Here is a 17949-nt window from a genome sequence, read left to right on the forward strand (position 1 = left end):
TACTTCCTAATTGTAGTCTGAAGCTGAGTTGGATAAACTATAATTTCAGGAAGCTGTTGAGAATATCTTGAGGCTTTCCCTAGCATTGGTGTTTGCACACATGTGACCTTCTGTGGATCATTCATGGGGTTTGGGGGTTTGGTATCTGTAGGCTCACAGGCACCACTATTGCCATGAGGGGAAGGTAGCTTGGGGTGCAGTTTTAATACAAGTGGCAATTGTGTCCTGTTTTTCTTCCCACTCCACTATATGAAAATGTTTGTGATTGCAGAGTGCATTGGTGCTTTTCTCCTGTGGCACAATCAAAATAAACATCAGCAGAAACTCCAACAAACCAAACTTAAACCCCATATAGCAGAGGCATAAGATGCACTGAATAGGTCACCCTTGAGCCTGGGCTCAGGGTGGAAATTGGCGCTGACAGAGATTATTTCAGCATCTCTCTGTACAGTGCTACAAAGTAATTTTTTCTCCCTCCTCTGAGCTGGAGGAAATGGTCAGCTTCGGGCTGGGAGCTGTGTGGTCTTATCAGGTCCGACTGCCCACATCCATGCAGACTGCAGAAATCAATCAGCTCTACAGCTCCAGACTTGATCTGTGTTGTGCTCAGCTCTGGAGAAGTCAGATTGGACCCATCCCTGTCTGCTCGGATAGTTAAACGGCTGCTTTAGGGAGACGTTTGTCTTGTTTTTCTTCATCTCTGTGTTTTACATGTTTTCCCTCCAGAGTTAGCACTGGCCCTGTGCACCAAATGGTTTGTACACCTGTGAGACTACCATGTGATTTCTGTGTGTGTGCAAATGATTTCTATCTTTCTATGGGGGAGGCACCCTCACTTCATGAAGAAAGTTCCCACTTTTATGATAAATTGCAGCATATCTTTGTAAGATCCATGAGGTCCTGTCTCATTTCCATGTGCTTCTCTTGTCTTCTGGGTATCCCAGAAATCTCTTGGAAGGAGAGCTTGTGATACTTTGGCTGTGGCCTAATTGCTGATGCTTTGGGTTTCTTAGGTGGGGTTTTAAATCTGATGTCTTATGTATTTTCTGGAATGAGGCCCTTATCAGGATAAACAAATCACAAGTGCTGGTTTTTTTTCAGACTGATGAATGAATCAGATGGTTCTAAGTGAGCTTCAAAGCATTTGATGCTGAAAGTGGACTCTAAAGTAGTTGCTGCAATGCTTGAAAAATCAACAACTACTACAAACTGTGTGTAAATTAAGGGGAAGAAATAAAAAGCAGTTTCCATTCCAGCTTCCTGTTTCAGCCAGTTTTATGTTTTCCTGAAGTTTCTACTGTTCAAACTAAAATCACAAAGTCTAGACTTTGCACAAAAGATAAACTTTGGCTTTGTTGGCTTGGGTATAGGAGGGACTGGGGGATGGGAGGCAGGTTGTGGGAAAGACTGACGTTTTTAAGATTGAATAGCAGAAGCAGAAATTATTTTTACAGGAAAGTGTTTGGTTACTTGGGTGGGGTTTTTTTTAAAACTGACTTCCAGCAGTTCACCAGCACCTTCCAAAATGCAGGGGCTGGGCAGAGCCTGCCCAGGGGCAGCTCTGCTCGTCCCTGAGCACAGGAGAGCAGGAGGCAGAGGACATGTGGCCGTGCTGCTCACCTTGTTACTTGGCATCCGGGCAAACACAGTCGGTAAACAGACTCCTCCTGTCCTGGTGCATTTACTCAGGGTGATGGGGTTGTGATTCCACCTGAAAACTTTAATTGCACTTTTCCAGGCTTTTTAAGTGCTTAGCTGTCAATAACTTTCTGTTAAATAAGCTTTTCATCATCAAGATTTGCATTGGTGCTCAGCAGAGACTAACAGTAAAATAACACTTTTTAATTGTGGTTTTCTCTATAAAGATGTGATGTATCTGGAAGCCTGCAGAGCAGCACAAATGGGAATAAAAGGTACAATTTTGTTCAAATACATGCAGAAGCACCTGAATGAGGTGCCACAGAGTTCTGGAAGCGTTCTGGGGGCATTAGTTTGGTGTCTTGCAGAGAATGCCTGACCATAATATCCCAAGGCATTGCTAGAAAATACTTAGAGAAAATGTATGCTGACTTAATACAATGACATGTTTTGGAAACAAAGATGGTATGCAGTGGAATTTTTTGTCCCATAATGGCAGTGAGAAAAATGTCATCAACATATCTAGATTACAAGATTTTTTTATTTTTTTTTATTTCTTTTAGGTGATGGAAACTGAGAAGTCTCAAGATCCAGCTTGTGCAGAAGTGTCCAAAGGAAACAATCAGAGTTCAACTCTGGCAAGTGGCATACTGAAATACAGAAGTCGATCTCAAGGTAACGCTGGACTGATAGAAGATAGCAATTGTAGATTTTTTAATGTAGTGTGTTTATTTTAACTCTCTAGAAGTGAAATAAGATTTCTTTGAAATCATACTAGTTTATTTTGGAAGGAAAATCCCATCTATAAGATAGCTGCGTTCAACCTCCTGAGCTGAACTATTATAGGAACAGAGACATTATGCAAAACTTTAGAATTGTCTTTCTTTTTTGTTTGTTTCTTTCTCTTCTTCTTTTTTTTTTTTTTTCTTTTTTTGATTATTTGCGTTGTCTGTATATTTCAGTGTGCTCTGATCAAAATGCCCATTATAGTGACTAATCCCCAGATTTTCTGTTGCTGTGTCCCTAAGTCTTAACAGTAACCTGTGTGCAGAACTTGATCATGTTCTTAACCCTAACGCTTTCTGAAGCTCCCTGTCTCCTGTATTCACCCTGATTTCCAATTGCTAAGGTATTTTTAGCATACTCCGTGGGGCTCCTCTGCCTGTAGCCCCTGTGGCTGTGAGTTGGTGGCTCACTGGGGATCCACACCCTGAGTGCTGATACCCTTGGGCTGTGGGTGAGTGAGCCTGGAGCATCTGCCAGCCTGGACTGCAGCATGAGAAAGGAAAATGCATTTGGAGATGCGCAGAAAACACAGAATTACAACTGTTCTCCTGAAAAGAGGGAGAAGTGATGGGAAAGGGTTAGTTGTTGGTGCCAGGGAATCAAAGAATGCCAGGATGCTGGTCCTGCCAAGATTGCTATCCTGTCTGTGTGCAGCAGCCTGTGTGCTGGGGGAAGGGAAGTTGAAGAGCAGAGATCCTAATTTCAGATTCTGAAGCAGGGAGCAGGTTTAAATTGCACTCTGGGCAGTGGGTAAAAATTCTGGCTCTGGATGCTTCAGCAGAATTGCTTACATGCTGAGTGAAAAAAATCAGCTGCCCCAGCTCTGTGCTCAGTCCCTCCCTGGCACTGGCAGCAATTCTCACACAGCCTCCAGGCAGGGAGAAGGTGGCAGAAAATGTGTTTGGGGCTCTCCTGGGGGCAGATTTTCAGTGCATCTACCTCAGCCCATGACTCCCTGTTCCTGGGGTACAGACTGTGAAGATGAAAGAAAATCAGAGCTGTTGCTCTCTGTGGCAGCTCCAACGTAATGCTGGTTTAAAGTAATCTTAAATCCTCGTCATGAAATCCAGCTTGTGTAAATTTGGTGTGTGTCTTGGGTTTTCATCTGTAAAATAGGGGTTAATGGTCCTTCCCTGTGCAGTGTGGAAATGACAAGGATAAATGTGCGGGAACTGCTGTGACTGGGGATTCTGCAGGGACCTTGGAGAAAATGAGAATTGGAGGAGCCCTGGTGCGAGGAGTAGGATACTCTGTGGCTAATTACAGGATGTCCTTCAAGACAAATAATTCTGTTTCTTACATGAACTCTGCACTCCTCTGTTTAAGACAACTAGAATTGTTGCCAAACTGAAAGAAAATAGCATTTTTTTGGGCACATTTTTACTTTCTCCATTCCAGAAAAAAATTCCCTCAAAGTGACATGACACCTCCAGAAATGAATACTGCTGCAGTGTCAGGTCTTTTAATTTTAAATACATGAAGCTTGAGAGCTTAGTGCACTGGCAAGTGCCATTGGGTGTGAACAGATGAATTTCTTTCCTGTCCCTGAGCTACTGACTCAATTATCTTCTGCTTTTCCTTAATACCATGAGTTCAGTATCACTGAAAGATTGCAGAAAACCTACAAAAGCAGGAAAAGTTCTTGGTTGAGTGTGATCAAAACTGGTTCCTAACTGCCTGCCTGGGAGCTGCGTAGCTTTGTTTTAAGGGGCTTTAATTTGGGATTTGCAGGAAGTAGTTATTGCCTCCTGGTGAGAGAGGCTAAAGCAACTCTCAGATGTTTGCAGGATGTGTTTCTGTGATTTTTCTTAGGTGCTGGATCCCGCTTGGAGTCTGTGGGAGAAGACGATGAGCTGACAGTGGAAAATGGTGAATCAAATTACGAAATAGCGGTGAAATATTCCCGGGGTGGAAGAAAGCACTCTCTGCCCCAGCAGCTGGAGTCAGCAGGAGCCAGACAGGTGAGTGGGAAGGCAGAGCTGGCTGTGAGCACCTCGCTGTGCTTGGTCCTATGGCATCTGCTCCTAGAAGTGGTCATGAAACAGGATCACATAGGTACATCATTGGACTGAATCCAGGCCTGGACACCAAAATGGGATGTGTTGGCCACCTGTGTACTCCTTTGAGTGATATAAAGAAGAGTACTACTTGCTTGTGGCCACAAGATCCTAAGGTTCATCTCGGGTGTTGCAGTTCTAGAGATCAGAGGACTTTAACAAAAAAACAAAAAAAAAAAAACAGACAAAAAAACCCTCCTAATTATCTTTATTTTAATTATTTTAAAATGTAGACCTTTTCCTTTTTTCATTCCTCCTTTTTTTTTTTCTTTTTTAACAAGTAAAGACTTGAGTATATAATGAGATTATATTTAATCCTTTTAATTTAAATTGTGACTGATACATTTCAAAATGATTCTACTGTGCAGGATGTGGGAAAATTACTGTGGCAAGATTCACTTTGATTGTAGTGAGCTGGAGTTTCATCCCTCTGAATATATCTCTAAGATACTGCATCCCTCTTCCCCAACACATGCAATTTTCCCAGTATGACATCCCCAGTATCTGTGCCAAGCAATCAGAGCAATTATCCTTGTTTGTTGATGTTAGGACTACCATATCGTGAAGAAATCTACCCGTTCCTTCAGCGCTGCCCAAGTGGAATCTCCATGGAGACTTACCCAGCCGTCCATCATTTCCAACATCGTCCTGATGAAAGGGCAAGGCAAGGTGAGGATATCTGCCTGTTTCTCACTTGTAGCAAGAGCTGGCATTTAAGAGGCATCTCCTGTACTTACAGCTGCTCTCAGGGTAGCTGATAGTAGTGCTAGTGATAAACAAATCCCATTTCCAAACGTAAATGCCAAAGTTACATCTGCAGAATACAGGGGATGTGATGTTTGTGTTGTCCACTTGACACAGGAGTGCTTTCATTTTGGTTTGGTGCATCTCACTATTCCTGAGATATCAAATATTTATAATTAATCTCTAAATATGTATGTTTATGCAAAGTCAGTGCAGCTACAGAACAGTACCTGTTCACATGTATATTTATATACACATGGGACAAGCATATTTTTGCTCTGTGAATCTGGATGCATTTAAAAAAAATTACTGCAAATTAAGCATTAAACCTGAAGACAGATTACTGGCTGATTGCTTCTCAGAGAGCACTGAATGCTGTGGGTCAAAAAGTCCTCTTCTCTCTCCCTCAATAATGTGTTTACACACTTGCTAGATACCAGCTGGCTGAATGCTAAGAAAAAATAGATAAGCATTAACCTAGGTTTATATTGTTCTCCCTAATCAAATCCACAATAGTATTGGAGCTGTCATTTAAATATGCTAAAAATAAACATGTCCTTTTGTGAAATAGTCTTTAAAGTGATCAGATGAATTTGTTTTGGACTAAGAAGACTTGTTTTGACTTTCAAGCTCAAATGCACAACTAATTCCTTGTTGTCCTTTATGTTATGTGAAGAATTAGAAATAGTTACTTCTGTGGGTAGACTGACTCGCAGTTGCTTTAACTTTCCTTGGTTTAGGAGCTGTGAGTCTTTCATGATGAGTAAATATTTCTTCATTTTTCAAGTACTTATTTTTTTACTCTTTTTCTGATGAAATTAGATTATTTCTCCCCCTGGGATAAGCCATGCCTTCCTGCCTTTCTGCACTCAGCTCCAAGGTTTTAGGAAGCAGCTAGGAGAATGCAGACCCTAGTGATCATGAACCACCTGAAGCAGCTGCCATTTTGTGTCTTCTACCCATCTCTCGGGTGATCTCCTCTGTTCAGGATTGCACCTTGTACAATTTGTGCAATAGTGCTCACTTTATTATCACCTGGAACTTGAAACATTTCTCCACAGAGTTGTGGTGTTGGTGGCAGGGAGCCAAGTGCTTGACTTTAGATTTTCATCCATTGGTAGGTCTGGAAGGGGTGGTTTCCTGCTGTGGAGTCACAGTGCTTGTCTGGGAAGGTGGGCTAGCCTAGGAACTGCTGTACTTTACAGTCATATTTCTCCCAACCCACCCATGGATCTGTGGGGAGACCTCATGTCTCCAGGCAAGGGAGTGCCAGGAGCCTCCTGCTTTCTGTAGGTTAATTTGCAGTTGGCATTTGCATAGGGTTGAAGAGTTAGTGGAGTTATTTTGTTGTGCACAAGGGAACTAAGTTACTTCCTTTCCAGAAATCAGTAACGTCTTATCAAATTACTAGAAGCTTATAACTGTGATGGCCTGCTCTCTGTATTCATGCAGTGAAACAAAAGATCTGATTGTGGTATTGGACTGTAAACTCAGTGCTTTCCCAGGCAGCATCCCTCAGCTGGAGAGCACTGCCCAAGGCAATAATAATGTCCATGGCTTCAGATCACTAAAGCACAACAGTTCTCCACATCCCTTGTCCACCTGGTTGGAGACTTTCCTCTTTGTTCTGTAAAATATATGAACAGCAGTGACAAGAGGGGAAATATGGGAAAGGGTTGTGGATCAAGGAAGTGATTGTTCTGGGAAATAACTCAGCAGAAGGGGGAGAGGTTCATTCTGTGTTCATCAGTTCTCAGGTCAGCTTTGCAAGATGGTCCCATAGCCTGCTGGGGTGCTGCAGGGGTAAGAGCTAATGGATGGAGCCCTGGGGAATCTATTGATCTAGATTTATTTAAATACAACGTGATATATGTCTCCAGAATAATTAAAAATGTACATTTGAATGGTAGCTCCCACATGCCATTCTCCTTTCAGCTGCATTCCTGACATTGCAGCACTGACCTTATGTCATGTTCTGAAGCTTTTCTTCTTCCTGAGGAAATGTAGGATCTGTGACATAAGAGAAACCTACAGTTAATCCTGGATATAGATCTCAGGGGTAGGAATTGACTGTCTGTTAACTCAAAACGAATGTGTTACTGTTTTTAAAATGGGGCAGCTATGGACCCAGTGTTTTGAAAAAACCCAAAATAATCTCGGAATTTTTTCTCTAACATCTTAGAGTGCCAGCTGCTGTTTTAGGGCTGATGAGCGTGTTGATAATAGAATGAAAGTAAATGAGGAAATGGAAGGAGAGAGTAAGTTGGCAGTGCAATTCATTGGAAGGTTTAGGTTTTCATCTTTCCCTTGTCTTGTACATTACTGGCAGTCTTTCTCACACAGATGATAATAGAGTAAGGTGCCAGCTGTGTGTCTTCTCCTCTTTTCTCTGTAGGGTCTTGGATTCAGCATTGTGGGAGGTCAGGATTCTGCTCGTGGGCGCATGGGGATTTTTGTGAAGACTATATTCCCAAATGGAGCAGCGGCTGCTGATGGAAGGCTTAAAGAAGGTATGGTAGAGAGAATCCAGCTTTACATAAAGGACCACAGCGGGATATTATTTCAGTCCAAGAGGAAAATTCAAGTACAGCTATGTTTAGGCACCTGGCCAGCAGCAAGAGATTATGGAAAATGTAAATGCCCTGTTTGTTTATCCTGTGGAAGTTCATTCATAGCAATTAACTTGACAGTATTTCATATTGAGAAGTGGGAACTACAGAATAGTGGTGGCCACTTTGTTTCTCCCTTTCTCTTTTATGAACCTTGCCCAAACAGCAAGCTGCAATTCTTCAGTTGGAGAGGGTCAGTGACAGCAGGAAAATATAGATAGCTAATAACATCTGTCTTAAAGCTGCTGGTCTCAGAAGGCATTATATATAGGGACATGTCTCGGAGAGGCTGTTTTGAGCCCTTGAGTCTCTAAGCCTCCTGGTATGATTTTGACAGGATGAGAATCATAACCAGAAAAGAAAAAAAAAGAATGGGATCAGCAGTAAGATCACCCTGGTTAGAGAAGGAGATATAGCCAGATTTTGTTACTGCTTTTCCAGTCTTGGTGTCTGAGCTGAATGCATAGCCTGCTGTATGAGTGCTGCACCATGGTCTGAGTGTTATGTCAGACAGACAGGCTCTTAGTATTGAAAATACAAAGTGACCATGAGTTTAGAGTGGTGGCTTACAATCCTTCTGCAGGGGGTGTGTTACTTTGCTTCCACGGAAAGCTGCTGCTATGTTACTTCTTTCAAGCTGCTCCTGTGTTACTTCTCTCCTCATATCATCATTCCCCTCTTTCTGTCTTATCACACTTGTTGTATTTGAGGTTGCTTTTGGTGCCAACTCTCACACTTGCTGCCAGAGGGAAGCTTGCATCCCTGCATCATAGGTTGTGCTCTTGCCATGGGAAGCCAATAAGTAGCAGCTGTCCCATAAACCCAGCAATCATTTGCAGGCTATTTATAGCTTGCAAACTCTTCTTCTTTTTTTTTTTTTTTTTCTTTTTTTTTTTTTTTTTTTTTTTTTTTACTTTACTGAAGCTAGGAAAGGAGAGGAGGAGTAGACTTAGCTGGTGATATTGCCTTATGTAATTTTGCACAAGTAAAATTCTAGTAAGTAGATCTGGATCATGCTGACCCTCCTTTTAATAAAATGAAGGTAGCACAGCTGGGTGTAAGTAGTAAGACCCAGAGCCTGGAAGCTGGTAGAAATCTGACAGGACATTTTCCTTGAGGTGAAAAAGACATTTGTTGTCACAGCATGTGGGCTACTACATGTTTCTCTGTCTGCAGGCATTTAGTAAGGGAACACATTTGTTTTCTGCACGTGGATGCAAGGTTTGTTTTCTCTGAATAGGCTTTGAAGTGATGTGCTATAGTGTTTCACTTAGTTCCCTGTTTATCCTGTTAATGCTTACAAAAGAAAGACAGTTTTATAGTAACTTTGGACTTCATGTCCTAATAATTTTCAGACTTCAGGTAAAATCCATAGCATTTTCAGCTTGTGTGTGGGAATAAGAATGCCAAGTTAAGGATCTCTGCTGAAGAAAAGTTTTTATTTTGGTAATTCATCACTAGTACCTTGCAGAGACATTAGTATAAGTGAAAATAAATTGAGAACCATAAAAGGCTTTTTATAGAATAGTTAACTGAAATCTTTGTAGTAGTGGATCACCTCATGTTCAGGAAAGATGTTTTAAATCTTTATAGGCTCTATACTGCTAACCTGATTTTTTGTATCTATTTACCAGGGGATGAGATTCTGGAAGTTAATGGAGAGTCTCTACAAGGACTAACCCATCAGGAGGCCATTCAGAGGTTTAAGGTAATGTGGACATAGCAGTGAAGAGATTCACACTCCTCTTCACCCATTTCCACCTCCTACCCTCAGCTTGATACTCTTGCACTGCCAGGAGTTACAGCGTGCAGGTGTGGTGACAAACGTTGGTCACCCCGTGGTTCTGTGCTGTCCCTGCAGCAACTCAAGAAGGGCGTGGTGACGCTGACGGTGCGCACACGGCTGCGCAGCCCCAGCCTCACGCCCTGCGTGACCCCCACCCTGCTGAGCCGCTCCAGCTCGCCCAGCGCCAGCGCCAGCCTGCCTGTGCCCGGCCTCGAGGAGCCCGACGGCTCCTCCCCCTCCAGCCGCAAAGGACCTGGCCCTAAGGACAGGATCGTCATGGATGTGACACTCAACAAAGGTGAGGCTCCGTTGAAATGGTCTGGGAGAGCAAATCTCCGCTTCTCCGGGGAGTTTTTGGGAATAGGTTTGAGACTCTTACGTCTGGTGCACCCACATGTGCCCATTTGACCTTGAACCGCAGGATGAGGGGGAAAAGTACCCTCTGATGTGGATGATACAACTATCCATGAGAAGGGCCCCTGGGATCTCATACCCTGAGACAATGGAACTTTTTCTTGAGAAATGTTCCCCCCCTACTGAAACTCCTGTTCTCATTTAGGATTTCTGTTGGTCTTTAACTTTACTAGATGATTGGTCTTTTATCGCCTAGAATCTTAAAGTAATTGGATAGTTCTCAACTTGCAGTTTTATTGGTTAGAATCTCAATCTACCAGAACATACAAAAACACCTTGCTGTGCTATGTAACTGGATTTTGCTGGTAGAATCCTTTGAAGAAATAAACCTACCTTCGGAACCTCTATGACAACTCCCAAGATCTCATTCCTGGCTAGCTGAGTAGCTGACCCTCTGCCTCGGGGGCCCCTGGAGCTATCCGAACCCCGTAGCAGCTTGAAGCTAGAACTATCCTAGATCTGGCAGCTACACTCTAATGCAAAAACTTGTGAAGAGCTCCCCTTTCTTCATTTTCCTGCGCCAGAATCAGAAACCTCTTACGGGTAGCCGTCAGTGAAAGAGGGAGGCTGTGAGATACGAGGCTTAATGTAAATCAGCCTCATGGCAGCCCAAGAGGCTGTGTCCTTCTCCTAAAGGGATCTCCAGGGAAGGCAAAGCTGCAGTATTGAAGGGTTCCCAGATGATCTGCTCAAACTCCTCCATGAGGGTTGCTCTCATTATTAATAATTGCTTGTTATAAACTTAAAACATATGTTATATGTGCTAGACAAATATGCCTATTTTTCAGACTTCTAATATAGTGATTTTAAAGATTGGATTCAGAATTTTGAGAGACAATGTAAGATGTCCAGTAATCCTTACAACAGGGATGTTGTTACCTGAAGGAAAGCAAAGGTGAAAGTGGATGGAGGTGACCATTGAACCAGAGATAATGTCTCACCTTCCTTTGTGCTTCTTTGCTGAGCAATGCTATACAGATGTTTAACAAAAGAGAGCAATACAATTGTCAGCATTTTCTGTGCTCGTGTTTTCTGCAGTAATTTTAAGTGACATCTTGATTGGATTGCTGCCCCTATTCCTTTGTGCCTTGGACCAGATCAGACCTTTTGTGACATTTCCAGGAGGTTCCCACGGCACACAGAGTATTTTCTGAGATTGATGAATCTCAAAAACCAGTCAGGATCAGCTATTTTCAATCCTGATTTCCACTTGTTGGTCTTAGCTTCCTGAGTGACTGCACCTAAGGCCAGCCCTGAAACAATGACATTAGTTCTGAACTCAGATGGGATGTGGGAACACAAACACTTGTGTGTCCTGTGTGATTACGATCTGCCACTTTTCTTTGTACTTGTTTTTCACAGAGCCAGGGGTTGGGCTCGGCATTGGTGCTTGTTGTCTCACACTGGAAAACAGTTCTCCCGGGATATACATTCACAGCCTGGCCCCAGGATCAGTGGCTAAAATGGATGGCAGATTAAGGTTGGTTAAAGCAGAAACATTCTAGAGTGGTTTTACAATAAAATCAATTGACACTTTGTTTTTACCAAATGGTCGATGTAGCAGTGAAGAAATTTATACTTAAGAGTTCACCTAAAAAAAAAAACATTTAAGTAAAGACAATCCAAAATAATATTAAATACCCAGAAAACATTATTCTGTGTTCTGGAAACAGCATGATCATTAAGGTCTGAGTTGTTTAATTTGGTTTTTTTTTTTAAATTCTCTATACAGAAAGCTGAGCCTAATAGCACCCTTTGAAAAAGAGGAGCAGCAAGAAGTGCAGCATCATGCTTTTTTGTGAGAGCTGCAGCCAGAGACCCCAGACTGGGAGGAAATTTGCAGAGCTCTGCTAAAAGCTCAGTCACCTGAAACTCTCCTAGAAAGAGCTGGGGTCGATGTTCCTGCAGCTGCCTATTCCTGCAGTGGTCTTTTTCTGCCCTTACTCTCAGTCTGGCAGGATTGCTGCAGGCTGACCAGCCTGACTCACTCTGTCATGGAGTTGGGATGTCATTAGGAAGCAATCATTCCCAGAGTTCCCTTTTGCCTTATATTGGATTAAGGGACAGAAATCTTGCTTTTCCTCTCATGGAGGCTTCATTTTTGAAAAACATTGGAGAAAACTTGCTACTTCCTGCATTCCATAAATGCTGGTGGGTGCTGGGAACGTGGCTCCAGAAGGGAGACTGCTGAAGAGGTGCTGGGACTGTGTGGTTCACTTTGAGCATGTGGTGCAGAGAGGCTGAGCAAAAGCTTTGCTTTCACATGGCTAGAGAGTGCCTTCTGTTTCCTGGCTCACCAGGAAAACTGCCATATAAATTTGATTTCTTGGAATAAGGGAAGAAGATAATTTTATGGTGTCACTGCTGCCAAAGCCCTTGAAATTTCCTATCATATAGAAATGTCTACAGGAGACAGCATTTAATGGTAACTTGTTTTCTTGCAGGCCCCTTTGGAAAACACTGTAGTGCTGGTTACGTGTGTGTTACATCTGTATTGTTTGTTAGGTTTACGTGATTGATTATATCCAGGCACACTTCCCAGATTTTTAGCTTGCTTCTTGGAGACATTGCTTCTGTTGTCCCATCAGCAATTTATGGCTTCATAGGCCAAGACTTACAGGATGGTTTTGATTTGTGGAAAACATTGTTAATCAAATGTTGGCTTTGCAATGCCAGGGGAGGTTTGAATCCAGCTCCTCTATATCTAAGCTCTCTCTCTCAGTCATGTGGCTATGTAAGTGACTCCATTTGTGCAAGTCTAAAGGATGGGCAGTGCAGTGGGATGATTGCACAACTGGTAGTCACCCTTTACTCTCCTGACCCTATACCAGAAGTGCAGGTTACTGAATTGCAATTGGTATTTTGCCTTTGGTTTCTGTACTCATAGTGTAAACACAGTACTTGATTGTCGCAAGTAGCCCAACATAAGCCAGCAGTAGTAGATTCTTTGAGAGTGTCTATTCAAAGCAAATGTTTCAGGAATTGTGGAGGATGCTTTAATGATATCCCTAGTTGATGATATTTTGTTTTGAATAGTTCCAGATGTCTGAGCACCATAAGCAAGAGATGAAAAACTGAGAAAACAGAACTAAACAGTCATAGAATTATGGAATGGTTTGGGTTGGAAGGGATGTTAAAGATCAACTTGTTTCAAACCCCCTGCCATGGGCAGAGAACCTTCTGCTAGATCAGATTACACAAAGCTCCATCCATCGTGGTCTCAAACACGTCCAGAGTTTCTCTGGGCAGCCTGTTCCAGTGCCTCACCACCCTGACAGTAAAAAATTTCTTCCTGACCTAATCCTGCACTCTTTCAGTTTAAAGCCATACTCCCTTGTTGTATTGGTGCATGCCCTTTTAAATAACACAGTGTGTTTTCCTTTCAGGACGGTTTTGTTTTGTTTTTTCTTTTCTCTTTTTAATGGATTCTGTAAGTTAATCTTTAGCAAATACAGGCTTACCAAGCTCAATTTTTTTCTGAAGTTGTTTCATAAACTCATACCTAAATCATGAATTTCTTATCAGTGTTGCTGCTAAGTAATTCAATATGGTGTGAAGAGACAGCCCATCTGAATTTCATTTTTCCTCTTCTGTGCTCAATAAATATCTGAATGCAGAACTGGAACTGAAGCTTGCTTTCACCTTGGTCTGAATGCAGACAGTTTTCTTGGTTGATTTAATAGATATTTTTGCACTGACAGAAAGTGCAGAAGGGATCTCTGAGTTCAAGAGGGCTTGAACCATTCACATCACTGGGAGCAGCAGCTTCTTTTCCAGAACACTTGTATCTTTGAAAAATCTTGGCCATCAGTTGAAAGCACAATATTTTTTTGCATGGAAGGTGATTGTGATTAGGTGACTTTGTGTCTCTGTGCAGTCGGGGTGACCAGATTCTGGAGGCGGATTCTGTGAGCCTGCGTCACGCAGCATTAAGTGAAGCCTACGCAATCCTGAGTGAGTGTGGACCAGGCCCGGTCAGCCTAATCATTAGTCGTCATCCTAACCCAAAGGTGAGGAGAAAATGAGTGAGTGTTTCTGGGTTGTTTTCGTCTGGCAGTGTAATTTGAGTCTTGCTATCGGAAAAGCAGAAAACGAAGAAAACGGCTTTTTCTCGCTATGGCATGTATTGTGCAAGACGTCAGGATTGAAATGATGCTTCCCAATTCTGTAAGTCACAGCAATGCTGGGCTGTCGCTGGTGTTTTTCACTTAGTCACCCACTGATCAATTGCATTTTCCTGGAACTGCTTGAATGAAGTGTTCCCATCTTTCTTGGTACTTGGATGAAGTAGAAATCCAAATACAGCACAAGACCTCTTCTTAAAAGTTATTGTGCAGTTACTTTGTCTTTGCATAGAATATAATTTAGGGACAGGAATATATGTATCAACAGCTTGAATTGATCAACTGTAATAAAGTAAAATCTATCCAAAGATCAAAGTTTTCCTTCAGGATTTAAAACGTGAGAATATGGAGTGCACTGCTACTGAATCCGTGCAAGGTCAATTTGGAAATAAGGCTGTATTTACAAAGTAAGTGTTCTCAAGCATTTTTTAAAAATTGATGATAGCAGATGAAAGCATATTAGCCAAGCTATAGGGAATAACAGCTTCTTTTATTTCAGTATCAAAGAATTTCATGAGTGTATGAAACCTTCCTGTTTAAACAGGAATGAAGCTGTAAAAATATTTGCATTAGTGGGTCAAGAAAGCTCTGACTTTTGAACTCATAACTACAAATGGAGGCCTTAATAAAGCCATATCTAGGAGAACTCAGGTTTCTTATTTTGTAATTAATAGTGTATTTTCTGCTAAATCAAATATACAGTCAACAAATAGGGGCCTACTTGCCAGAGTTTATTATCTTTGCTGGAAGGCCTTGTGCTGCTAGAAAGAAAGAGGCTGTGGTTCTATTAAAGGTAAGCACAGCAAGGGTAAGAATTGGGCTTATAGCCTAAGATAACAGTATTTCTGGTGAGTCTGTGTGCTGTGCTGAACCAAAACAATGGTTCAATGTGACTGCATTATTAAGACATATAAACATTCGGAGCGTCTGTAAGAAGCGTGAAATAAAAATACTGTGCTGTGGAGTCTGCCCTTCTCATCTGTCCCTCTTCTTGCTGTGGTGGAGTCTTGAAAGCTGATGAGTGACCTAACCTGGTGTCTGCTGAAAGGATGAACTGAGTTAAACTAATTGCTTGGTATTACTCAGTAACAGAGGGAAACTATTAAGTGGCTCCTATTACAGTTTTCCATAAGTGATATTTAAGATGACAACAAATCGTTTGCCAAGAAATGTATGAAAAGCTAAAAGTTGAGCTAGAGAGACCCTAAAGCATTTTTCCAGTACTGAATCCATAATCCTGGCAGTGTTGAATCCATAATCGCTCATAGCTGGATATCTGGAGGAGTGTCCATATGGGAACCCATAATTATTGTTATGTTACTGCCACCCATTTTCTGAAAGCACTGGGGCATCAATATATAAGTGTGCCTGAGACCCGTTTTACCTCTAGGGATATGTTTTACCTAAAGGTTTGTTTTAAGGCCATGGGTCATAGTCTAAGGATCTGTCTATGTCCGTGTGCCCCAGGAGCCCAGGGACTTTTGGTTTTCTGTAAGGTCATGACACAGGCTGGAAACAGAGATGTCTTTTTACAAAGGTTTTATGTTGTTTTGAACATTTTTATATTTAATTTTTTATTTTATAGCACAAAAGATCCACAGTACATTTTGCTGTTGAATATGTTTGCTTTGGCGTTTTCATGTACTTCCAAAAGAAATACCACAAAATTTTCTGTCTGCTTGTTATTCTGAGTGAATATGGCATTTATACTGTATTTAAACTGCTGAGTTTGCTTCAGAATCTCTCAAATCTTCATGGTTCAGGAAGACTCAAGTTTGTAGTCTCTATTTATGCTGAATTTTAATTCATGTAAAGCAGTGTGCATAGAAGGTATTTTTGACAGAATTCATTTGCTTTCTGTTCTTAAACAGATATTCCTGCAGGCTAGTTGTTCCTGTATAAAATCATACGTTTTCCAGTAATAAGAATTAAACGTATGGCAGTAATTAAGGGCTAAATTAGCAAATATGGTAAACCAGTATTTATTCTTAAACCAGAGAAACATTAATCATCAATTACTGATTTAAGTTTTCTTTTTAAAAGCAAAGAGGAATGAAAATTAAAAAGACAGTTAATATTATGGGAAGTCTGGTATTCTTCCGGTAGATTGTGTAGAATAGCTTAAGTTTCTGATGTATGCTTGCACAAAGCAGTCTTTGTCTATTTTAAAGTCATAGTTTCTCAACAAATCAATATGCAGCTTTTAATTGAGTTAAAACTAGGCTGTAATAGCTTCATTTGATTTCTTTAAGTCTGGGGATGTTTTATTTGTTTATGTTGTTTGTCACTTGGATGCAGTCTTCATGCAGCTGGCAGGCTTCTGCTTCCTGGTTTTTGCATGAAAATGGCATCGAGAGAGTCTGAGTCAGGGGACAAGGACTTAGGAGCCCTCAACTAGGTCTTCTTTATTGCATCTTTAAAAATAGTGGCTTACGTGAAATGAATCATGTACTTGTGATAAGTAGTAGGACTCTTGTAATTTCTTGTACCCTGTCTGAGCTTTGTCTTCCACCTACTTCAGGTTTCAGAGCAGGAGATGGATGAAGCAATTGCACGTACTACCCACCGAGAGAGCAAGGATGCCAGCTCCTCTCACGTCACAGGTAGCAACATGTTCTCTTCTCTAGTGTGTGTTCTCTCACAGATACAGGAACATTTAAGGGCGTGCTTTGAAATTGCCCAGCATTAATGTTTTGAGAGCCCTCAAGGCAATAGAACAGTGTAGGAAGTATAATTACTCTGTCCACTGCAGACAGTGGACAATTTTAGCACAAACATCCAGTTCAGATGGATCAGCTCTGCAGCTTATGTAACTTGCTTTCTTTCACTAGGCTGCCATGACCTGAAAGTAGGGTTATCAAGAGGTAGTTGTTCTGAACTTTTTTCAAGATGAGGGGAAGCACAGACTTCCAGTGGGGAAAAAACAGGAAAGATATACTCCATCTATATATGTTTGTCCTTAATGGCAAAAAACCCCACAAAGTATTGTGAGCATTTAACTGTACTATATGCTTTAACACCATTTTGATCTTTAAAGTCTTGTCAGAGTATGTACTCTGACATCTCTGTGATGTGCTTGAACTCCAGCAGTTCTTAAAGTCTGGCAGATGAAAGCAAACTTTTGGCAATGGCAGAGTGACCAGTAAGGTGATGTTCAGACAAAAATGTTAGATTTGTTATGATCCCCTTTTTATGTGTGTCAGCTAAGATATGTTTTGAGGTTGACCTTGCCAGTGGCTGCTAATTTGTCTTCTGAGGTTGCCCCTAGTCAGCAGCATGCTCCAACAACTGGGGAAGACCATCTCCTGCTCATCTCTTGTTCACAGCACTGCCCTGGGCCTGGCTGGTTTAACGTGTCTTGGTGGTAACATTCCATCTGATCTGAGGGAGAGCTCTTGAAATGCTGAATAAATCTTACTTAAGGAAAGAAATTCAGATAATGAAAAAGTGGGATTAAAGCAGCCACCAGGCTCAGAAGATGAATGAGAAACCTGCTTGGTTATATGGATCACAGCTTTAATTTTTGGTGTCTAACTAATCTGTGTTTAACAGGAGCTGTGCAAAAAAGTCCATCTCCTAGTGTGAAGGCCAAACAAGGAGAGACCTCATCTCCCCTCAGCTGGACAATGAAACGCTTCTTGGAGCCAGCAAGCCGGGTAAAAGGATTAGATGCAATAAAAATAGTGCCTGCTTAAATTCAGCTTTTACTGAAGCTCTTACTTGGTCAAGGGGTTCAAAAGCAAACCTGAATGCTCCTTCCCTGTCACATGGGCTCCATAAAAGGGTTTGTT

At 41.7% G+C, this 17949-nt stretch overlaps 1 protein-coding gene across 1 annotated transcript in view; it reads left to right on the forward strand.

The window, feature by feature from the left end:
• PDZD2 (PDZ domain containing 2) overlaps positions 1 to 17949 on the forward strand; it is a 194676-nt gene that overhangs the window by 153033 nt on the left and 23694 nt on the right. The window contains exons 9-18 of the mRNA XM_056513789.1: positions 2202 to 2313; positions 4237 to 4385; positions 5031 to 5150; positions 7621 to 7735; positions 9469 to 9542; positions 9696 to 9918; positions 11397 to 11514; positions 13912 to 14044; positions 16680 to 16761; positions 17711 to 17814. Coding sequence (XP_056369764.1) covers positions 2202 to 2313; positions 4237 to 4385; positions 5031 to 5150; positions 7621 to 7735; positions 9469 to 9542; positions 9696 to 9918; positions 11397 to 11514; positions 13912 to 14044; positions 16680 to 16761; positions 17711 to 17814 — 1230 coding nt within the window. The remainder of the gene's footprint in view (positions 1 to 2201; positions 2314 to 4236; positions 4386 to 5030; positions 5151 to 7620; positions 7736 to 9468; positions 9543 to 9695; positions 9919 to 11396; positions 11515 to 13911; positions 14045 to 16679; positions 16762 to 17710; positions 17815 to 17949) is intronic.

Source organism: Oenanthe melanoleuca, chromosome Z (assembly GCF_029582105.1).
Source record: "Oenanthe melanoleuca isolate GR-GAL-2019-014 chromosome Z, OMel1.0, whole genome shotgun sequence".
Taxonomy (NCBI): domain Eukaryota; kingdom Metazoa; phylum Chordata; class Aves; order Passeriformes; family Muscicapidae; genus Oenanthe; species Oenanthe melanoleuca.